This window comes from Terrapene carolina, unplaced genomic scaffold (assembly GCF_002925995.2).
Source record: "Terrapene carolina triunguis isolate 2854851 unplaced genomic scaffold, T_m_triunguis-2.0 Scaffold96, whole genome shotgun sequence".
NCBI lineage: Eukaryota > Metazoa > Chordata > Testudines > Emydidae > Terrapene > Terrapene triunguis.
The window spans coordinates 39,787,216-39,812,203 of record NW_020664447.1 but is presented as its reverse complement, the minus strand read 5'-3'; the positions used below and the strand labels follow the sequence as shown (position 1 = coordinate 39,812,203).

Sequence of the window (24,988 nt, the reverse complement as noted above, 5' to 3'; positions counted from 1 at the left end):
CTCTGAAGCCTAAAATTTTACTTTGTCAGTGTAAAGCAGTTGAACCACCTAGAAGTGTGGTTGAGGGTTCGTTATGTTCAAAATATCACCAGATTTGAATAATCACTGGGATTTGCTGCCTGTTGCCATCCAGTTTTTAATTTCTCAGCCATTTTGCCTTTACGAATTACACCTCTTCTACAGCAAGACATGGTGTAGCACCTAGGGTTCCCAGTCATGGCCCAAGACCCCTTTGTACATTCTGTACAAACCCAGAACAAAAAAACTCTCAAAGAACTTACAAACTAAGGAAGATCTTACAATCTTTGATTCTTGCAAAGTTACAAACATGTTTGTGCTGCCGGTAACTTAGACTTTCCAGTATGTATGCCACTCTTCCCTCCAATTCTTTAAAGGTGTTGTCAGTGGAGCTCTGCAGCAGATATGTGACTACTAGGTCTTCAGTTCTTCTGTAGAGCTCACCCTCTGAACAGAATGTAAAACCTAACCATCTGTAGCTCAGATGAACATCCACGTATTCCATTTGATTTGTTGTCTGCCACTGCGTCCCTCTCTTTTTTTTTTTTTTTTTTTTTGAACTCTGTTTGAAAGATTAGAGCCATGCATTTGAAAGTATCATTTCCAACATTCAGATTTCACCTTCAAAATGTGCTTAGTTTGAAACTCCTAGACATCTGAAAGGCAGTTAAGCATTGTGCAGGTGGAATTTGCCTTGTCCCTGGTCTTGTCCTCACTAGTAATAAAGGAATATAGTAGATTGGAAAAACAGATTTTTAGCCTTGTAGAGTGAAACCTCCTATTTACCTCCAGAACCAGCCCAATTAACGCTAGCATCCTCTTCTCCACCTACTCCTGCCCTTGATTGGCTTCAGGTGTCCCAATCAACCTAGCTATCTCCACTGCTTTCTAGGAGGATCTTAATTGGCCCTAGGTGTCTTTATTAACCTGGAGCAACTGCCATTTGGTTACCATGGTACCAGGGATTTGATTAGCCTGGGGCTAACATACCTGTTCCTCACTACTTTACTATAGCCATCTGGCCTTGCCCCATCACAAATATACAATGATGGGGTCTAAATTAGCTGTTACCACTCAAGAAAGAGATCTTGGAGTCATTGTGGATAGTTCTCTGAAATCATCCACTCAATGTGCAGTGGCAGTCAAAAAAGTGAACAGAATGTTGGGAATCAGCAAGAGATAGATAATAAGACAGAAAATATCATATTGCCTCTATATAAATCCATGGTATGTCCACACCTTGAATATTGTGTGCAGATGTGGTCCCCCCATCTCAAAAAAGATATATTGGAATTGGAAAAGGTTCAGAAAAGGGCTACGAAAATAATTGGGGTATAGAATGGCTTTTGTATGAGGAGAGATTAATAAGACTTGGACTTTTCAGCGTGGAAAAGAGGTGACTATGGGGATATGTTAGAGGTCTATAAACTCATGAATGGTATAGAGAAAGTAAATAAGGAAGTGTTATTTATTCCTTCTCATAATACAAGAACAAGGGGCCACCAAATTAAATTAATAGGTAGCAGGTTTAAAACAAACACAAGAAAGTGTTTTTTTCTTGCAACACACTGTCAACCTTTGGAACTCCTTGCCAGAGGGTGTTGTGAAGGCCAGTACTATAACGGAGTTAAAAAGGGAGCTAGATAGATTCATGGAAGATAGGTCCATCAATGGCTATTAGCCAAGATGGGCAGGAATGGTGGCCCTAGCCTCTGTTTGCCAGAAGCTGGGATTGGGTGACAGGGCATGGATTGCTTGATGATAACCTGTCTGTTCATTCCCTTTGGGGCACCTGCCATTGGCCACTGTCAAAGGACAGGATACTGGGCTTGATGAACCTTTGGTCTGACCCAGTATGGCCGTTATGTTCTTAAATCATAACTTTTTTATAGACACCTCACTTGACAACCTTTGCACAAGATTTGCTGCAAATATATAACAGTGGTTGCAACAATGATCTATATGGTCATATTTTAATCAGATGTCACAGGGATGATGCTGGATGGATCACTTAAGTGGAGGGGTTTGGCCGGTCAGGGAGAGGATGGTTCCATCCTCTCCCTGACCAGCCAGACCCCTCCACCTAAGTGTATGGACTCGCCTGGAGAGGCATCTGCAAAGTTGGAGTTAGGGGGGGGCGGGGGGGAAATAAGGCCCAATTGAGTCAAACTCCCCTCCCCCTTAACAATTGTCTAAAGAAGCAGGCTTTCTTCACCTTTTGCTCCCTTCATGGCAAAAAACAAAGGGCAGGGATTGGCTCTTAAGTTTTAAACTATTCTCAAAGAGATAAATATGACCTAGATCATTATTCTTTTGCAATCTCGCCTCAAGGAGAAGAGCCTACTTTTGTTTAAATTCCCCCCGCCCCTGTAAGGTGAGCTTTGAAATTCAATGTTTTAATAATTACAAAGGAAGGAAGAGACAAAGCATGGTAGTAAAGAGTAGACTTTTTCTTCAAAATAGGCAATGGCTAACATAACAGATACTATGCAGGGATTATAAATAAACAGTCAAATACATGATCAAGAAATCATGTGCGTATTAAAGGTGTGTCCAATTAAAAACAGTGCATCTCTTCCTCTGTCTCATATGATTGTAAGTGCATGGGTTTGCCTTTAAAAAAAAGAGAGGGGTTACAGCACCTAGGAGGAGTTTGGATACTATATAAAAAATGCTACTTGTTTTAATATAACTACAATCGGAAACTGTCACCCCCCTTCCTCTTTTGAAGATGATGGTGAAAGGCTGAGCTGCTCTTATCCAACTTTGAACAAATAACTGGTTTACAAAAAGCTAGTAGGAATAACTATCCTAAGTCACTTTTATAGTACCGTAGTATGTTTGATTTTAAACTCAAAAACTGCTCTCTCTATGATTGCGGGATGTGTGGCTTATTTGCTTTTTCCCCCCCTCCCAAATTTTATCATTTGGCCTGTTTTTTGCCTGGAATAAACTGTCACAGCAGTAAGGGAGTTGAGATTGTTCACTATTAAATTATATGATAAACAAAAATAGCATTTGGCAATGAGGCAGGGAAATTTAGTTAACGAATTCCAGACTATGAAAGGATGATCCTGTATTTACATGTTTCAGAATCTTCAACCAATCAGATTGAGTATTGCATTTATGCCATTTCTGATATGAGGCAATAAAGGCTAGAGGACTGAGCATATGGTTGGAGGCCAGCACCTTTTCGGTTCTGATTGTATGGCTGAGTTGTGTGTCCTCAGCCAAGTGACTTGACCTCTGTGCTTCCATTTCTCCTTCTGTAAAATGGTGTGCTATTTATATATTTTCCTCCTGTTGGAATTAATATTTGAAATTATTAATATTGATATGGGAAACCACCAAATACTAATTTAACCATAAATTCCTTTATTAAATCCAAAGGCTAAAATGTACTTATACAATTGCTCTAAAAGTGCCTAAAAAGCCTAAATAATAAGCAATTGACTACACCCAAACAGTAACAAAACTTCTACAAGCATTTGATCAAGATATGTACAAACTGGCTAAACCTAGGGATGCTTAGATCCGTATTGGCTGGCTCCAATGGTGTCCGGCATGTATTAGCAATGAACTATTTAAGTGTTTACTTTTTTATATCCTTTAACAAACAAGTGATGTCATTGCCAATTACTGACTTCAGCTAAAAAACAATTTGAGACAGGTCACCCTTATTTCCAGTCTTAATCCAGATAAGATTTATAACTTCCTTTCTTCCCAAGGCCTGTCCTTTCCTCCTTCTTGCTGCCCAATAGCTTTCCATTGCACCTAGATTCACACAGTCTTTAACACTAGTTAGTGTGTGGGCTGGGAAGGGCCATATTGGCTCATTTTAAGACATTCCTTTTGTCTTATCTAAAACCATCTGCAATCACCCCTATTGGTCAGAGGTCTTCTTTGTAGAAACTTCCCCTTATCTCACTATTCTTTGAACAAGACATCCTCCCTACTTCATTCCTTCTGGCCTTGTAATTTATAATTTTCAAGGCCTTCCATCTACTTGCTAGTCAGGACCTTTGTTTACAACACATATATATTTCCTTACCAAACTAAGATGACTCTAATTATTTAATTTCATATTTAATATTTATCCTACACCTCCTGTCCATGTTGTTGTTAGTTTGTACTTGTAAAGTGCTTTGAATTTATAAAGCTCCATGTGGTGTTACCTCACATAGCCTATTAAGTGAGAAATAAACTGGGGATGCACATTAGTAGAAGAGGTGTATAATTGCAATATAATAAATTAGTTTTTAAAGAACAGTATCACCAAATATTTAGCCTCTTCTCATATTATAGAGTAACCATTAGAAGTGTAAGCAGAGTCAGGATGAGCTCTACCCTGACATCTGGTGGTGAATTGTGGCGAGTGTGGAAAAGAACTTCAAGGGCTGATCTTGTTTGCATAGGCACACCGACCCCGCCTAGCATGAGCCCAAGGCAGCCCAAAATGGTCACTTTGGCTGCTGTGTGATCCCCAGTTTCTCTGTTATTGGGGCAGGAGGAATAAAGTGTTGTTACCCTGATTATGTGAATCAAGGACAATGTAACTGTTTTATGACAGAGGGTCTCACCATCACCTAAGTAGCATTCGCTAGACAAGGGACATGGGTTCCAAAACCCAGTGAATTGAGAGAGGTTGGGGGGCAGGTATGTGTACCTGATGGTATGGGCCCCCTCTTGAGGGCCTGGAATACCAATTGCATTATCCCCTCTCTCCACTGTTGACTAGCAGAGCTAAATGTGCTTCTATTAGGAGTCTAGCTAGAGATTGCTGAGCTGAATTCAGTTTGGGCCAATGGTGCACCAGCACTAGGGCTCCCCTACTACAAGCTAAAATTGCTGAGCTGAGATCACTGAGTGCTGTCTTAACTAGTGGGGGAGCCTAAGCAGCTGGCAAAGTGGAGCAGTTTGCGGAACAGTGAGCTGAGCAGGTTGCTGGAGCGGTTCATGGGATGGCTGGTGGAGTGGAGCGGCTGGCTGAGCCGAGCAGTTTGTGGGACGATTGGAGCGGCCCACGGAACGCAGAGCAGTTTACGGGGACGGCTAGAGGAAGAGGAGCGGAGCCATTCGTGGTGAAGGCTGCAGCAGAACTTCACGGAGAGGTGGGGCAGTCGGCCTTGGATCATGTAAGGTGACCCGTGTGCCCCCCCCCCATTTCCACCTGGGGGGGGGCAAAAGCTCTGCAGATAAACTTTTGAACTCTGGGGCAGCACTGACCAGGGACAGAGACTTTTGGGTTGTTGGACTTTGGGGTGATTGGACTTAAGACCCTGAGGGGAAAAGGACACTGCCAAACTTACTTGGAGGTGGGTCTTTTGCTCATGGTTTGTGTTATGAATCCTGTTTGTGGTGTTTCCCCAACATAATGCCGCATTGTTTCCCTCCTTTATTAAAAGGCTTTTGCTACACTCAGACTCCGTGCTTGCGAGAGGGGAAGTATTGCCTCCTAGAGGCGCCCGGGGGGTGGTATGTAATTGTCCCAGGTCACTGGGTGGGGGCTTGAGCCGGTTTTGCATTGCGTTATTGAAATGGAACCCCTAGACACTGAACCCGGCCCTTGTTGCTGCCAACTCAGAGGGGCAGAAGGGTTACAGAAGTAATCATAGTTTAATGACTATTCATGGATTAACTGAGATGGAAAAAGCATTCTGACTAAGATTCCATAAGGAACAGATGACTTGGAGATAGAACTTTTTTCTTTATAAAATAACTGTCATGCTGCATTACAATTAGAATAATAAATCCTTTTTGACTCTGTTTTATGACTAGCATAAATAGAGATTATGTTAACATTGTCCCTGGATATCAGTAGTAGGAGATGCCTAACTATGATGAGCTTTATAATATATTCTTTCACCCCTTTTGATGTTGGATAAATGGATTACATTTTTAAGATGTGATCAACACGTGCAGAAGAACCTAAAGCTAATAGTAGATTATTGTTCCAGAAATTGCCACATTAGAGTAGGAGAAATAGAACTGACCTAATCCCCCTAAGATATCACAATGACACATCTCCATGTTTACAACCTGACCCCGTATTCCACTGTACAGTCACCAGTCTGTTGCAAGTGGACCCAATCACTGGGTCCCATATGCTTTCATGCCAACTGGGTTTGGGTCTGGTCTAGTCACTGTTGCTAGCTCTGAAACAGTAGGGCACACTCCCATGCTCAGACATCTTGTATGACTCTCTTCTTTAGGATGTGGGGCACTGCCAACTAGTCACACTAGACTCCAAAATCAGTGTCTGAGACCTTCCAAGGTGCTTCCCCTGAGCTCCATTTAGGCTGTGGGCACTCAGGCGCTTTTAGTTTAACCTCTTTGGAGACAACATGCCAGAAGGCAAAGATTAGTGCCTTAGCAAAGGAATTTCTTAATCACAGTAACAATACTCTTAAAGCACTTGAGAGTCACAGCTCTTTGAAAACAAGAAATGTCCTGAGATGCATCCTCCCCGTGTCTGATCTCACCCCTTCTGTGAGTTTGAAGTTTGTTACCATTTGAGCCTGAGCAGAGTCCCCACTTCTCCTGAAAGTCCTTCTTCTTTTGGTGATGGTCAGATACTCCTGCATAAAGCAGAGCCCTGCTCTTAAATAGGGTGTCTCCTTTGTGTCATGTGCTTAGATGAGAAGCTCCAGCCTCCCCACACCCCCTCTTCCAATATTGCCATGTTTTCCCCATCTATGGGGTCCCGGTGTAGAAAATTGTTGTTTGGCAGAAGTAGGCCAGCGGTTGAGAGGCAGTCAAAGTTGATGGCTCCAGATTGCTGTCTTGATGGCATCTCAGTGATAGTCCTTCAGTGAGGTCAAGCATGTTTCCTGGGCAACAGAGCTGTCTGGTATGCAGTACAATAGGTTGACTGAGGGCTTGTGTTCAACACATAGTACAAACTGGAGTTCATAATTAAATACAGACCTATCCCACTCTGTCACATGAGGCTCAGAATCCTTGATGGCAAATCAGATTCTTTCTTTTATTCAGCTTGTTTGTGGGTTTTTTTATTATTATTATTTTATTTGTTTTAAACAAACTGCATGAACTATTAAATCAAACTTCTTAATTTCTTGAAAGTCAGCCACTAGGTGGCTCAAGACCACAGATATTTCATTCTTCCAGAGCTGTTAACTGCCAGTAAATATATTGTATCCTGCAGAAATACACAAACTACATGGAAACATTTATACAATTTAAAAATAAAATCAGAAAAAATTGAGAAGTCAGGTGGTCCATAGGTGAATAATAATGAATGTGTTCAGATCCAGATCTAAGGAAGTTGCTTGTTATAGCTGGTCCACCACAGAATAAAATGGTTAAAATTCTGAAGTGTCTATGTAGCTGTTATTCATAGATAGTACCAGTGTACTGTAAATGTGATTTTTGGCAGGAAGGGCAGCTATAATTAGAATTGTTCAAATTATTGGTTAATAAATTTTCAAATTGGTTGCAAACAGAAGATAATTTCTGCTAACGTATTAATTACTTGTAAGTATTCACCAGTGTTCAACCTATGGGTTATTCAGAAAGTATTAATTTAAACTATTCCCTATTCATGTGGTGTGAGTTGTCACCCAGCTACATTGTATGTATTGGTCCATGACTAGATGGCAGAAATTTAAAACAGAATGACAAACAGCTGGCTCCAAAATGTTCTTGTTAGTGCAGTAATAGATTGGTTCACATCCGAACAGGAGTATTAATATTAGCCATCTCCAAGCATTCTCAATTCTCAGCATTAATCAAATGTTTGAACATGCCTGAATTAAACAGTACTTTGGAATCTGAAAACAGTTTTGCAGTACTCAACTAGTTCTAGCTGTGATATAATAATTTGAGCATAGAACATGAGAAGGTATGTATTCCGTCTTTACTTTCAAAGGAGATGTAAAACCAAGGTCCTGACAACTTATAGCCACTAAAGGGCCCATGGAACTGCTTGCAAGGGTGGGGGTGATAACTTCTCAATCATGGCCAAATTCCGTGTCTGTCTGCTACAGTTTCCCCAGCAATTTTAACTGGATACAGTGTTCTTAGTTTTCATTTACAGTTCTAAACTGTTGTGTAGAGTGCATGTTTTGCACTGTTCAATAACTGCATCTCACTCCAGCTAGATTTTGGTGATGGGTAATGTGAGCTCTTTGTCCCTTAACTCTATCTCAGAGCAATTTGTGAGGCTTAATAATGGTAATATTTTGCACTTAGCACTTTTTATCCTTACATCTAAAAAAAACACCTTCTTCACAAGGGTGGATAATTATTTCCTTTTTACAGCTGAGGAAACTGAAGTAGAATAGATAGAAGAGACTTACCTAAAGTTGAGCACAATGTCAGTTGTAGAACTAGGAAAGAACCTAGATCTCCTGTCTCCTATCAGATGGCCTACACTGCCTCCCTGCAATTACATGAGCACAGGTGGAGATCCCCTGTGCTTGTGCAGACTCCCCATTGAAGTCAGTGGTTTTCTATATAGGCACAGGGGTCCATGTGTCCACATCTCATTGTATGATTGAAGTGTTAAACCCCACAGTGTGTCTGTGAGATAGGTAAGCATCATAGCTATTTCATAGGTGAGGAAAGAGGCACAAGCGGGGAAATCCTGGCCCCCTTGAAGTCAATGAGGTCAGGATTTCACTCAACATTTGTGACTTTCCCTACGGTCACACATGCAGTCTGTGGCATATACAGGAACAGAATCCAAGGCCTGGTCTACACTACGACTTTAATTCGGATTTAGCCGCGTTAATCCGAATTAATCCTTAACCCGTCCACACAACGGAGCCAGTTAATTCGAATTAAAGGGCACTTAAAATCGATTTCTGTACTCCACCTCGACGAGCGGAGTAGCGCCAAAATCGATTTTGTTAATTCGAATTAGGGTTAGTGTGGCCGCACACCACCGAATTAATGTGGTTAAAAACCGAATTAATGTGCTTAGTGTGGCCGCGCACAATCGAATTTATACAACCTGTTTCCCAAATTCGAATTATCTAAATTCGGATTAATCCCGTAGTGTAGACATACCCCAAATGTCTTGTCTTGCAGACCTGTGCCACAATCTCAGGACTGTCCTTTGCCTCTGCTGTTTCTTTCTGTATTGATGCTTTAGCTAGAAGTTTAGGCTAAATTGATTTGCTGTACTTCATCCTTATTCTGGATGTCTTGAAAACAGCCATGGGCTGTCCTTCATTTACTATAATTATTTTATTTGTAAACAATTAAAAAAACCATTAAATGGTCTACTTTCATGCCTCAAACAAACAGTTAAATCAGTTATTTTCCCAGTTTATTATTGGATATGGGACAATAAGTCATTGAATAGTATAGCTGCATTGTCCCATTTGTCATCATCATTGACATAAAAAGAACAGGAGTACTTGTGGCACCTTAGAGACTAACAAATTTATTTGAGCATAAGCTTTCGTGGGCTACAGCCCACTTCTTCGGATGCATAGAATGGAACATATATTGAGGAGATATATATATATATATACACATACAGAGAGCATGAAAAGGTGGGAGTTGCCTATGCATCCGAAGAAGTGGGCTGTAGCCCATGAAAGCTTATGCTCAAATAAATTTGTTAGTCTCTAAGGTGCCACAAGTACTCCTGTTCTTTTTGCGGATATAGACTAACACAGCTGCTACTCTGAAACCTAGCATTGACATACTAATTCATTGTTTTGATAACTCAAGGATACTGGAGAGAGAGGTAGCAGCAAATATTTGTGGACAGCAAGTTTTACAACTCTAGTTTGGATGATAATCCAGAAACACCTGTTGAACCTATGTGACAGACCCATAAGCCTCTAAAGCCAATTGTTTGTATTATGATCTTACTTTTTCAGTATGTTAAACACATTTTTAGGAGGTGCTTTGTTAGCAGCTTGTGGCAGTGTGCCTGGGACAGAAGCTTCAATGAGAGAACACTCCCCCTTTTACAATACAAATAAGACTGTAATTTAGTTAAATGACAAAATGCATGAATAACATGGTTAAACTGAATAAAATAACATCCTTATAATTTGCAATAAGTACATAAGTGATGGCAATCATTGGAAAGGCAGAGATGACATTAACTTGGAATCTCAGCCCAATGCTCCTAGAGCAAAATTTTGAATAGGAAAAACGGAAAAAATTCAGTAAGAGAATTACTGACTCCATAGACAGATTGTATAAAGAGGAATTGCCATACCAGAATAGACTAATGGTCTAGCTACTCCTGAATCTTATCTCAAGAAGTGACCAATGACAGATGCTCTCTACATGCTCTATATCCCCATAATAATGCAGCTAACTGTGATGACCTAGGGCATTTTCTTCCTGATTTCAGCTGGGGTTAAAAGAAAACCTAAAATGCAGAAATTTACATTAATGGAATACTTTGGTTGAGGCTGAAATCTCACATAGAATTGCAAAGTTATATTCCCCACAATAATTGATGCATATATCAAGGCTGGGATTTTTAAAGAAGTTAGATGCCCAAGTAAATTCCACTCTCCCTTGCAGTCATGCCTACAAAAAAACTTGACAACAGTTAGGCTACTGGTGTGCTGAGGCCACTGGCAATCATGCTGACCCCTGTCTGTATGCTTAGATTGTAAACTACTTGGGGCTGGGACAGACTTTTTGTTTTGTGTTTGTATAGTAACTAGCACCATTGGTCCTGATCCATGATTAGGATACCTCATTACTATGGTAATACAAATAATAAAAATAAAAGGAGTTGGATACTTAACTCAATTAAGTTCCTTTAAGAATCCTATCCTAAAGAATTAAATAAATGCAATGAATGCTCTGAGGACCATAACTTGGCTCCCCCTGACTTTCTGTATTTAATCCCAGTGTTGAGGACTTTTTAAAATGTAACTGCTAGAAAAGGGACTGTGAATATGGCATCTTGTTCACAGTCCCTTATCATAGCCTTATACATGACCTGAAGAAGAGCTCTGGGGTTGTCTACACCATGCAGCTTTAAAAGTCAGCATGTGTAAACACCCTGCTAGTACTTTGTTGGCACTTTTGCAGACAAAATACTTCCAGCCTCGACAACTTTGCAGTGTAGATATACCCTCTGTATAAACTCAAAAGCTGTCCCCCTGACCAACAGCATTTAGTCCATTAAAAATATTACGCATTTCTCTTATAAATGCACAGGCAGATACAGGATTAGGTTGGTATTTTTAATTTCTAAATGGAACCAATAGAGAGACAAAGGTAGGTGAGGTAATCTCTTTTATTGGACCAACATCTGTTGGTGAAAGACAAAGCTTTCCAGACTACAGAGCTCTTCTTTCAGGTCTGTCTGGGAAACATATTCAGAGCATCACAGGTAAACTCAAGGTGGAACAGATTGTTTAGCAAAATAGTTAACACATATTTCAAGGGACCATTCAAAGTGAAGTGGCCCATTAACACCCTGCCAATTGTAGGTGGAAAAGTTAGGGGAGAAGGCAGTTGGAGGGGTGGTTGTTAGTGGGATATGGAACAAATGTTACGTGGAGGTCAATGAAGAATAATTATGGAATACTCAGATGCCATTGTTATAGTGTCACTTGTCTGATCACTACACTTCGAATTGTTATGCAGCAGTAGCTGCCTGTTACTCCACTGTTGCTGGGAGAGGCAGACATATAATCAGTGCTGGTGCTAGCCCACTGGGGGCCCTAAACACGACTATTCTGTCCCACCCCCAACACATGCTAATACCGGACGCCCTTGAGCTGTTCAGGGCCTAAGCAATTACAGTACTTAATCTGTTTATGTCTGGTGCCCGCTCTGCATACAATTGCCTATGGTAACAGGGAGGTCTGTAGCAATCCGAAATGTGTACAGGTGCTAGCAGCCTTGGTATCCTGTCCACGATTCACCCCTCACAATACCTAAGCGGACCTGTTCTCACACGCAGCGTGATCACTGCCACAGCAGGTACAGGTCGCCAGCCAGAACAGCAGGGTCATAAAAGACCTGCCTGAAAACGAAAGCCGTAGCCCCTGCGGTGGAAAGGCTCCTGCCAGCGAGGCCTGGCCCACCTCTCCCACGCCGTCGAGCCGCAGCGCCTGGTTTATTTTATACCCACACGCAGCGGCACGGTTCACGTAGTCCCGTGCAGTGGGCTCCGGGGAATCCCCGCTCCGACCTCGGCAAGAACCATGGTTGCGGCTGCGCTAGCCAGTGACGGAGGGGACCAGCCCAGCTGCCCTTGTTTTACCATCGCTCTCAACAGCGGCCACACAACGCCCCAGCCTTGTCCCGCTCGGGGCAGGGGAAGCCGAGCTCGCCCCGCCCCATCTCCTGCCCCGGGGCGGGACGCGCGAGGTCCCTCCCGCGCGGGGGCTGCACTGGGCGGCGGGACCGCGCCCGCCAATCCTATGGCTCTGGGGACAGCGGGGAGCCCCGGTAGCCAGGGAGCAGCGAGAGTGCGGGGTGGCCGGCTGGCCGCGGGCAGCGATGTGACCCGGGACGCGGGCGGCGTCGGCGGCAGTGTCTCCCCCTCGGGGCTGAGGCGGGACATGGCGAATGTCAAGGTGGCCGTCCGGGTTCGGCCTCTGAGCAAAAGGTACGGGGGGCTCAGGGGCTGTGGGGCTGGGCTGGACTCCGTGTGCACCGCGGGCGCCCCAGGGCGGTGCTGGGGCTGGGCTGCACGCGTGAGCCGCGGCATTGTGCCTGTCACACGCAGGTGTGCTCTACGTGGGTATTGCGTGGGTGGCCCGTGTGTCTTCAGTGTTCTCTAACGGGGTAAGCCTCCCGGCGAAGACCGATTGGGGCCCCGTACCAAGCGGAGAGATTTGTCGGAGGCACTTCAGCCGTGTAGGTGTGTACGCTATGTCTCTGTGTGTATATGCACAGGTGTGTGTTTGTGTGCTGCTTAAGTGCTTACGAACAGTGGATGTATATGGTGTGTGTACGTATCTATACACAGTACTGTATAAATAGCAGAGTGAAGCAACCATATAGATCCAACAAGTTAAGAAGGAATTGAATGAGGGTCCACGGGGAAGCATGAGAGTGTTTGAGAGATACTGTGCACCTGAATGTCCAAATAATACTGCTTGAGGCTGGTAGGAAGGGGGATGATGAGTTTGAAGGTGGAGACCATTTCTTTCACCACCCCCCTGCTGTCTTCTTCCCTGGCTGTAAAGCCCTACTAGCCAGTCCAACTCATGAAATGCGTGTCCCGCCCCTCCCATTTATATGTGCTGTATTGTATTTCTTTTCCGTTGTACTGATTGCTAATTATCCAGTGACATGGCAGCTCGGTAGCTTTTCTGGTTTTTGGAACTTTGAGGATGTGAACAGATAAATCACTGATATTTTATATTCAGTATGGGTAGTGGCTGAAGGGACAGTATTAGACTATGATTCATTTGCTTGTGTCTGAAGAAAAGAAATCCGTTTTTGAAAAGTTTCATGTAAGGCGACAAGGAAGATGACTGAAATAGTCCTGTTCAGATCACCAGGTCCCTGGAAGGTCGTCTTAAACAAACAAACAAAAGTATTGCTGTTTATTTGACTTGTTCCCAACAGAAATGGGGCAATTGTCAGTCTCTGTAAGACGCCTCCCTCTTCCATTCCTTCCCCCCCACCCCGCTTTGTTGTTGCTCTCCCCCCCCTTCCCCCAGGCTGAAGCCGGATGTTCAGAATGTCACTCGTTCCCTAGGGCTTGTTTGCTTCCAGAAGAATTCTTATAACCTCACTCAATACTGTGATTGCAAGTTCGTTTCCCACAAACGTGAAGATGCTGTAGATAGAACAGATTCTAACGTGACCTATGTGTATAATACACTGTATAATCAATACCATGTGTACTGTGGACATTTTGGGAGGAGGGGAAAGAGAGCAAGAAAAAGCACTGAAGCTGTGTGAAGTATGGGTGGCTAGTAACTTACTCTGTGTCAGGGGAAGGGGGAAAAGCAATATAGCATAGCAGAAAAATGGAAAAGTGCCATGAGCTCCCTCTCTGAGTCTTTGTTTTGATGCTTTTTTTTTTTAACTTGTCTGTCATGTTGTCTGTTGGCTTCATTGACCTGTAATAAATAATCCTTTTATGTTGTAGACAAGATGTTTCTGGAAGAGTTTCCCATCCTGAGAACTAATCCATTCATTTTACCAACAATATAGTAGTACATCTTGCACGCTTAAATTCATGGAAGTGTTGCCATGGCCTTGATAAATTTTTAGTTTGAGTTTATAACTTAGTTAACTTGCTCTCAGTTTCAGCTAATGCAAAAGAAAGTTCTTTCTCTACACCAGTGATGTTTGAGGGAGGGAAAAGGTAGGTAAAAATAAGATTTGAATAAAACAAGTTTAGCAGTTTTTGTTTAAGTTGTAAGTCTGTGCAAGGGGGAGGGAAGAAGCCTATACGTTTTTTGGATGCATTTTGTCTTTATCTCAAAAGCAACTGTCATGTGAAATCCTTCCTGTTTAAAATAAAATTAAAATAAAAGTCCAAATAACATTATAATCCTGACATTAATTCATGCTGTTATACTGTGGGGAAAACTGCAGTAGCAGGAGAAGGCCAATTATGACTTTGAATAATTTAGTATTGTTTTAATGTTACTGACTGAGTCTTTGTATTTGCTATTTCTTTGGTGTTCAGACACTTTCCAAAAATGAAAAGTAAGGGCCAAGTAATAGTAGGCAGTTGGTAATGACTGAAAGGCTCCAGTCCATAAGATTTTAGGTAAATCTTGCCCAGATTGTTTGGAAACTATTTTCACTCTGCATCTGACCATATCTGTCATTGTACTTCATTGTGTGATATATATCACACATTTGTATCTTGCATAATGAATATTCCAAAAAGACTGCCAAACCTCTGTTATGATTTGGTGTTATCCCAGCTTCTTGTGGATATCAGTGACAATTAGCACCACTGTTGGTAGTTTGGAAAGAGAGACCAAGGAATGGATGGGCAGGGACTGTGATCTTCCCCTCTTACCAGGGTGTAGCAATGTGAGGAATCTTGCACTTCCCTTGTCTTTGCTGTTTCTGACTTTATGGGTGGAGGATTTAATTCAGTTGTGCTCTTGATCTGGCATCTTTCCCAAACCCTACATTCATTTAGGAAAAATAATTCTATCGGAGTGTACAAGGATTTTTTTTCAGGTATTCCTTAATGCAGGGGTTCGTGAGGTTATTACATGGGTGGTCGCGAGCTGTCAGCCTCCACTCCAAACCCCGCTTTGCCTCCTGCATTTATAATGGTATTAAATATATTTAAAAGTGTTTTTAATTTATAAGGGGGGGGGGTCGCACTCAGAGGCTTGCTATGTGAAACGGGTCACCAGTACAAAAGTTTGAGAGCCACTGCCTTAATGCAAGTTGAGTTGTGGTTTTTACCAGTTCATCCATCATTACTCTCATGAAATAATTGCAAAGTCTTCCATTGGGAGATCTGTTATAAATTAATTATAGTTCCTCTCCCATCCTCCCAGTTTTTAAGGCAAAGATAGTGGAGGTCAACAGATAATGCATGCTAAAAATGGGAGGAATTTGGAATTCATATACAATGTAAATGACTTTTTCTGTGTGTTTTAGAGTAACTTTAAAGGTTCGGAAAAGCTCCTAGTGAGGGGAATACATGGAGATGTAAAGTAAAAGGAGAAAGTGAGTCTGCAACCCTTAAGGGGGAAAGAAAACCATGATAAAAATTCACTTATTTCAAAGCCACCTGTTTAAACAATATTACTTAGAGTATGTCTACACTGGCAGAGTTTCGGCACTGGGAGTTATAGCACCGCTCAGACAGCGCTGAAGGGAAACCGGTGTTGTGTGTTCATACTGGCAGCTGCCTGCGCAATAGCGTATTCACATTTGCGGCACTTGCAACGGTATTTGGAGCGGTGCACTCTGGGGAGCTATCCCACAGAGCATGTCTTCCTCTTCTGCCGCTAAGAGTTGTGGGAAGATCGAGGGAGTCATGGGGCATCCTGGGTCCTGTCACAGTGCCCATGATGCATTGCTTTGCATCCCAGCAATCCCCGTGCTTCCATCTGCATTTGGCACCATCTTTCAATGGGTTGTGTACTGCGTGCTCTGCCTCTTCGGGCTGCAGGAATAGATCCCGAACTGTTGACCAGTATGCGGCTCGCTCTGACCAACAGATCACGAGTGGCAGTGCAGTTATTCCTTAAACTACAAAGGCAAGAGGAGTGCGACATTGATCTCACCACACATAGTAGCTACAAAATGAGATTGCTGTGGCATTCACGGAGGTGCTGACCACAGTGGAACACTGCTTTTGGGCTCGGGAAACGAGCACTGAGTGGTGGGATCACATCAGGATGCATGTCTGGGATGATGAGCAGTGGCTGCAGAACTTTCGGATGAGGAAAGCCACATTCATGGGACTGTGTGATGAGCTTGCTCCAGCCCTGTGGTGCAAGGACACGAGAATGAGAGCTGCCCTGCTGTTGGAGAAGTGTGTGGCAATTGCACTGGAAGCTGGCTAGTCCAGACTGCTCCAAGCGGGGGATTGCCTGGTGCGTGGAGCAGGCATGGCCACCTGGAAAGATGCGCTATTCCTGGAAAGATGCATCACTGAGCAAACAGGAAGGGGACTTTCAAAATTCCAAAGGAATTTACGGGGTGGGGATGACGGTTGGTCACCTGAGGGCAGAGCAGTAGAGTTCAAGCCGATGACCAGAGAGGTGAGAACAGGCATTATGGGACACCTCCCGGAGGCCAATTGCAGTGCTGTAATCGACCACAGTGTCTACACTGGCACCACAGCGCTGTAGCCCTGGCGCAGAAACTCTGTCTCTCGGGGTGTTTTTTTTTTTTTTTTAAAGAGCTCTACAACTGCGCAGTTTCTGCATACTAAGTGGTTTGGCAGTGTGTACACCTTGGGAGTTACAGCACAGAAATCTGCTTTACTGTGCAGAAACTTGCCAGTGTAGATAGGGCCTTAATGAATAAAGGCAGATCCTGTGGAAGCCTTGTCTGATGTCCTACTCTATACACAGGAGATTATGTAGCATATACAAATCAAACAAATGTATGAGAAGCAATTTATTATTGTCCTCATGAGGTTTGGCTTGTACAGTATATGGCTGCATATTCCCACACACTAACATGTAATTTTAAAATATCAGTGTTCAAAGTTTTAATGCTTTTAAGTATAATATAGTGAAAGCAAAGAAGCTGCATTACACTTAGAAAACATTTTATTGGCACTTTTGGAAAACTTCAGTGAGACCATAAACCAGGGGTCGGCAACCTTTCAGAAGTGGTGTGCCGAGTCTTCATTTATTCACTCTAATTTAAGGTTTCACGTGCCAGTAATACATTTTAACATTTTTAGAAGGGTTCTTTCTATAAGTCTATAATATATAACTATTGTTGTATGTAAAGTAAATAAGGTTTTTAAAATGTTTAAGCAGCTTCATTTACAATTAAATTAAAATGCAGAGCCCCCCCGGACCGGTGGTCAGGACCTGGGCAGTGTGAGTGCCACTGAAAATCAGCTCGCATGCCGAAGGCCATAGGTTGCCTACCCCTGCCATAAACTATGTGGAGGAATTATTTTGTACTGTGAGATCTGGAGAGACCTAATATGAAATGAGTAGATTCTTTTTACTAGTCTCTGGAATTTAGGTCTCTGAAGCAGCTGCAGTAGATGAGTCCCTCATTTTTCTTCAGGCAGCCTCTGCTGCTACAGCTGGCTCATTCATTATGGTGATATAGAGGAATCAAGAAGGAAAATGAGACAGTCATCTGGGGGAGGACTCTGAACTTCCAAAACCAGCTAAGTAAAATAATTGCTGTTTTTTAAGACCAAGATTGATCTTCTGTAAAAACTGAGGGTCAAGGTGACTAAACGAGTGAATGTTAGTAATAAGTAAACAAACAAAACCACAATGATAAGATATCTCCCCCATCCTGCTCCCTTCTCTACTGTATGAAGCAAACCATCATTTGCCTGCATTTGCCTTGTGGCGATGGGGGTGTTTCAAACTGCGGCAATTTCCAGTCTAGTTCTCCATACATTATGCAATGGCAGAGAAATAATCTGATCAGAGGTGTGTTTACATACAGTGGCAGGACACAGTATTTTTTTGTTTTTGTTCTGTTTTTCCTTTGGGGGTTGGGTGACTTGAGTTTCTTTGTGCCCTTTCCTGTTACCTGTGGCTACACTGTGGGCCATACCTGTACAGCCTTTATTTATGTATGTATGTATGTATGCAGAGCAACATGTACTATTTATTTTAAAAAGTTTACAAAGTTAATCTGGGCTGCTGCTGATTTCGGGCTGAGTTGCTGCAGCAGTTGGTTGAGCCAAAGGTGTAGGGGTGTAGATGAAGAGGGTAGGTAACTGGGGGGAAATGTGGTGATAAGGACATCAGGAGGGACGTGGACTGGATGTAGACTTCTCAAGCGTCTCAGATTTTGTGGTACATCTCAAACGTTAGAAGACTCAGACTCCCTGTTATACCGTACCACCAAGCCAAGAGATGTTCCCAGCTGGCAGGGGTAGTAAGAGATTAACTGTCCAAATACTCTTTGGCTGAGGGGAGGGTGCCAGGAAGTCATGTATTCTAAATTCACCCCTTCCACTGTTTATATTTCTATGTATTTCAAAACCTGTACTATTGAGTAAGGCTTCAGACTCCATACCATCAGAGAAAGGTAAGTTTCATCCCCTGCCCCCTTCCATTTTGCAAATAGATAAGAAATTGCCCGAAGTCATTTGTAGCAGAAATGAGAATGAAACCCAGGTCTCTGATATGACCGATCCAAGTCTCCGCCACACTGGTTTCAGATTGAATATGCCAAATTTATGTACTCGGTTACCCCATCTGTAATCACTAGACCAGGGGTTCTTAAACTTCATTGCACCGTGACCCCTTTCTGACAACAAAAATTACTACACAACCCCAGGAGGGGGGACTGAAGCCTGAGCTCACCCAAGCCCCCTCCGCCCTGGGTGGGGTGGGCCAAAGCCCAAGCCCCACCACCTTCAGCAGGGAGTCCAAAGCCCAAGCCCAAGGGCTTCAGCCCCAGGCAGGGAGCCTGTAACCTGAGCCCCACCACCCAGGGAAGAAACCCTTGGGCTTTGGTGGAACAGAATCCAGGAATCCTGATCCTAACATTCTATTGCTGTCTAGCAAATAGTTGGGTAACCATTTGGCAAAGTGTGTTACTGGTTGGTCTAGTACTCTGGATCCATGTCCTTCCTGGCTGGTGAAGGCTAGTATGGAAGTACTAGTCTTTTACTTGGAGAAACTGTCAACACCTTAAAGGGCAGACTGCATTTTGCTTTGAAGGAATCAATGGTGTGGCCTTGCTCATTAAATCATTGCTGGATGCTGATGGTCTTGCAAATTATCTACCAGTGTTGAATCTTTCCCTTTTTTTGGGAAAGAATGTGGTGAGAAACTCAGTGTCTAGATGCTACTGATCTCCCTTGTCCATCTGTGTATAGACCTGACTATGGCACTGAGACTGCATACATCAATGATCACCTGACAGTAGATGAAGACCAGGTGTCCGTGCTAGTATTATTAGGTCTATTTGCGATCTTCAGTACTATTAATCACAAGGTGCTGGTGATTTGCCTGCAAACCATGGCTGGAGTATACGGGGCTGCTCTTCTGTGTCATTGTCTTCTCTTGGAGAGATCTCAATAGATAGTTGTGGGGAATTGCTTCTCTTCCTAAAGAGCTCTCAAGTATGCAGTGCCAGAGGGTGCCATTCTGTCACCCCTCCTGATAAACTTGTATATGGGGCCGGTAGGAGGGTTAATAAGGAGGCATGGGGTGCAGTGTTGTCAGCATGTTGAGTACAGCCAACTGTATATTTATATCTTGTCTGATTCGGATGATGCAGTTTAGCACGTCAGCCAGTGTTTAGTTGAGATTGGGGTAAGATGAGTGAGGTAGCTGAAGCTCAACTCAGATAAGAGTGATGTAGTGATGGTGGGTTGGGAGAAGCAACTGGAGGAGATGGCAGAGGTAGTATTGAATCCTTTGATTGTATGAGTACATCTGCTATTAGTTAATAGTGTTTGCAATTTATGGTGATTTTAGACCCACAGCTGCTGTTTGACAATCATATTACAGCAGTGATCCAGTCAGCTTTTTACCATCTGTGTCTGGTTAGGAGTTTGCAACCAGATTAGACTACTGCAATGCACACACTACATGGGGCTACACCATGGGAGATTGAAGTTGGTGCAGAAATTTTGCACCTTAAAATTCACAAAATATGCGAAGTTAAAAAAATAAAGTACTGGGAGATCATAAGATCCTGCTTGGTATTCAAAACATTGATTTTAAATATAGTATAATATTAACCTGCTACTATTTTTTTTTTTTAAATGTTAGTTCCTAAATAGTAGCTTTTTTTGGGCCATCTTTTTGTCATGTTTGTAAAGTGCTTAGCTCAATGGGATCCTTGGGGCTCCTAAGCACTTCCACAATACTAATAATAATTAAATAGTGAATATACCGCATATACTCGTTAATAAGCCGAATTTTTGTAGTAAAAAAGGAAGCACCAGAGAAGGGGGTCGGCTTATGAACGGGTATAGAGAGGGAGAGGTGGGACACAGCCCCTCCCTGCAACAGAGGGAGCAAGGAGAGGCAGCAGAGCCAGAAAGGAAGAGGTGGGGCCAGAGTCTCTCTGCTTCTGGCCATGCTGCTCTCCGGGGCTGGCAGGCCGCAGCTGTGCCGCTTGGCCCCGCCCCCCAGAGCAGGCTGTGGCCTTGCTGCCCAGCCTGCCAGAGCACGCTGCGGCCGTGCCGCCCGCCCAGCCCGCTGGAACATGCTGCGGCCGAGCCACCTGGTCTGGCCCACCGGAGCAGGCTGCGGCCGCACTGCCCAGCCTGCCGGAGCAGCTCCAGCTAGGCCAGAGACATCCTCCCCTGGCCCTCCCCAGATAAGGTGGGAAGGGATGGGATGGGGAGAGTGTGGGGGTCCCGGGCTAGGGGTAGGGTCATGTGGGGGGTGGTCACAGGGGTTACTCCCCTGACCCCCCGCTTCTCTCCCCCCCCCCCCCCCCAAAACATTTCCCCATCAGTTGCTGTCCTGGCCCGTCAGGGTAAGCAGCTGGCACACCGGGACACTTTATTTACTTAGGTTTACCTCCGTCCCTGCAGATGCTCGAGGTAAACAAACCATCTCGGCCCACCGGCGGCTTATCCTGATGGCCCGGGAGCCAAAGTTTGCTGACTCCTGAATTATAGGGTTGGCTTATGAATGAGTCATAAAAATTTTCCATTTTTACTTATCCATCTTGGGGATGTTTTTTCACACCCCTGAGCCAGAGAGTTGCAGTGCTGTAAATTGCCAGTGTAGACAAGCCTTCAGTGTGCAGCCTGGCAACTCAAGCAGTGGGCTGAGCAGAGGATTTGGCCTTAGTGAATAGTTCAATAGGGAGGCTGCAATTTCCCCAGCATATTAAAGTGTAGCAGATAGCTTAATGTAGTGTAAATTACCATGATCAGTGTGATCCATGATGTCTTCATTATCATGTCTTTTTAAAAAGTAATATATAAAAATACATTATAGAATGAATGTTTGTTTAGTAGTAGTATGGCTTTTTTGTTGGGTCCTGCGTTGTTAAACCATTCAATAAATGACCTCATTAGTGAATGCACTAAACATAGTGCTATGTTCCATCCCATTCATTCTTTTTAATTATGCGCTGTGATATGTAAATAGAAAGGATGTTGTGGGTGGCCTCTGGAATAGTTTTGTAAGCACTTGTTATTGCTATTTTGGGGACTGCCACTAATGAGTACTACATGCAAAAGAACCACCAAAACTTGGACCCTTGCATCGAAACAGTATTTCTGTTGTTGACTATAGTAATGATAACTTCTAGCAGGCTAAGTTACAATTGCAGTGGAAACCATTCCCTGATTTTTATGCATGAGAAATCTCAAATGTTGCATTAATGTAATTAATCTTTGGTGTTGTTTATAACAATAGTAGGTGGTAATTTTTTTCAGACATATATGTAGTTTTGTTTAATTGAGAAAAGGTGAGTGAGGTGATATCTTTTATTGGACCAACTTTTGTTGGTGAAAGTCACACGCTTTCGAGCTATACTGAGCTCAAATCTGGGAAAGATACTCAGGCCTTGGCTACACTTGCAGATGTACAGCGCTGTGAGTTAAACCTGACTTCGTGCAGCTGAGTAGGGAAAGCGCTGCAGTCTGTCCACACTGACAGCTGCCCAGCGCACTGTCGTGGCCACATTTGCGGCAATTGCAGCGCTATTGGGAGCGGTGCATTATGGGCAGCTATCCCACAGAGCACCTTTTCCCATTCTGGCGCCGTGGGTTGTGGGAAGGGGGCGTGGGTGCGGGGGATTCTGGGTCATGTCCCAATGCCCCGTGATGCATCGCTTCGCATCCCAGAAATCCCTTTGTTTCCGTTCACCTTTGGTGCCATCTTTCAACGGTTTCTGTGCAGCGTGATATGTCTGCGGGAAGCTGGACTTGGCCAAAAACAGCATCCCCACGGTTATATCCACGTGCTGTGCCCTCCATAATATTTGTGAAGGGAAGGGTGAAAGCTTCACTCAGGCATGGACCTCTGAGGTTCAACACCTGGAGGCTGAATTTGCACAGCCAGAGAGCAGGGCTATTACAGGGGCCCAGCGCGGGGCTGCAAGGATTGGGGATGCCTTGAGGGAGCAATTTGAGGCTGAAAACCAGCAGTGATATCTGGTACCCTGCACGGGAGTGAAGTGCAGTAGTTCCAATCTTTAGGAATCAGTGTTTGCTAAGCAGACTTGCAGTGCCTGTTTATTTCCTGGGCTAAGGAGTCTTTTACTTTATGCAATAATAAAGAATGTTTTCAAAGCCAAAAAATCCATTTATTGAAAAGAAACAAGGGGGTGGAATGGGGAACAGTACATCACAGATTCGTGTATGTCCTGTCTGGTGTGCTGTGCAGTGAGCGCTGCACTTCAGGACAGCTATACAGCTATAGTGATGGGGGTTGAGTACAGAGGGTAAGGGTCGTGGTTTTCAGGGCTGGGTGGTGAAGATACTGGTGTTGGAGGCAGCGGGTGGCGTGAAGAACACGGAAGTTGGGGAAAGTGGGTTGGAGGTGACAGTGGGGCACAAGGGAAAGAGTTTTGGGACAAGGGCTGTAGGGGGGGGTGGCGTTTGCGGTACTGCTCCTCTTTCTGCATGGCTACCAGCTCCTGGATAGCGTCTGCTTGACGCTCCAGGATGCTTATGAGCCAATAAGCTCCAGGATGCTTATGAGCTCCATGCTTTGCCGCCGGTGCGCTGCGTTTTCCTGGCGGATCCTGCTTTCTCTCTCCCTCCAGTTTTGTGCTTTTTCATTCTCTTTAATAGATTGCCGCATCACTTCTTGCAGCATGTTGTCTTTGGTTTTTCGCGGTCTCTTCCTGAGTCTTTGCAGTCTCTGAGCAGGCGATAAGAGGGATGGCTGAGGTCTCATGGTTGATGCAGCTGTATAGGCAAAATGCAACATATAAACAATGCTGCCTCTGTTAAAACAGGCAAGGTAATGATTTTCCCCGCACTTAAGGAGGGCACACACAGGGTCTACAAAATAGCATAATTTTCCCATCCGAAACAGAGCACACATATCCCACGGGAGCCTCAAAATGGTGAGTAAGGGGGACTGATTGTTTCAGGGCTGTACTGTCCTCTGGGTTTCTGGGCCTTGGGGAGAGCCAACAGCTTCAGGGGGCACCTACACTGAACACTGTCCCAACATTTTTCACAGGAGTTCATCCTGGATGATATCTCGCTGCTGAGGGTGACCTGGGAAGCAAGGGAGGGTCTTCTACTGCAATGCGGCTTCCGCCCTGGCCCATATGCAGCTTGCCTGTGTGCAGCAATGGTCCCCCCGCCCCTCGCGGCACAGTGGCGTGGACGCGTTAGCCTGGCTGGGACAAGGACCACGGTGGCTCTCCCGATAAACCTGCACAAGCGCATTGCACACGTTCTGGATGAGACATTCGAAGGGATTACCGAGGCCGATTACCGCGATGTGATAAACCATATCAATGCACTATTCCGCATCTAGGTATGCATGCCTAACCCTCCTCTCCCAAAGAGCCCGCACCGAAAAAATTCCTTCCCGAAAAAAACCCCGCTTACCGAGAACCTGCTCTTCTGTTTGTCCTCCGCCAAGTACCGTCCGCTGCGACTGGCTACCTTCCTCCCGGCTCGAGAAGAGCTCCTGGCTGCATGGCTCCAGGGATTCCGGGGTGTCTCCATCCGCCCCACCACCCTCACTCCCGTTTTCCTCCTCCTCCTCCTCCCACCCCGGCTCTGTAGTGTCCATGGTGGTGCTCGGAGTGGAGGTGGGGTTAACCCCAAGTATCGCATCCAGCTCTTTGTAGAATCGGTAGGTCACGGGCGGAGCACCCAAGCGGCCGTTTGTGTCGCGGGCTTTGCGGTAGGCACTCCGCAGCTCCTTCACTTTAATCCTGCACTGCAGGGCGTCCCGGTCATGGCCCCTTTCCATCATGTCCTTTGATACCTTCCCGAAGGTATCGTAATTCCTACGGCTGGAGCGCAGCTGGGACTGTACAGCTTCCTCCCCCCAAACACTGATGAGGTCCAGCAACTCGCCATTGCTCCATGCTGGGGCTCGCTTGGTGCGTGGAGGCATGGTCACCTGGAAAGATTCACTGATAGCACTCCCTGTTTGCTCAGTCAGACGTGGCGTGAAGGGGATTTTTAAAATTCCCGGGGAATGCCAAGGGCGGGTCACATGGTTGGTTACCTGAGGCCAGGGAGTAGAGTTTGAACTGATGACCAGAGTGGCTAGAACAGGCATTGTGGGATACTGCCGAATACTTTTGGAGGCCAGTCACAGCGCATTGGGTGGCCACACTGGCGCTGCAGCGCATTTGAAGGCCAGTCACAGCGCATTGGGTGGCCACACTGGCGCAGCAGCGCATTTGGAGGCCAGTCACAGCGCATTGGGTGGCCACACTGGCGCGGCAGCGCATTGGGTGGCCA

General features: G+C 44.5%; 1 protein-coding gene across 1 annotated transcript in view; it reads left to right on the top strand.

Moving 5' to 3' along the window:
• The first annotated feature begins 12,536 nt into the window (after positions 1–12,536).
• Positions 12,537–24,988, top strand: part of STARD9 (StAR related lipid transfer domain containing 9) — a 192,969-nt gene continuing 180,517 nt past the window's right edge. Inside the window, exon 1 of the mRNA XM_026651250.2 lies at positions 12,537–12,583. Within this exon, the coding sequence (XP_026507035.1) occupies positions 12,537–12,583 (47 nt within the window). The remainder of the gene's footprint in view (positions 12,584–24,988) is intronic.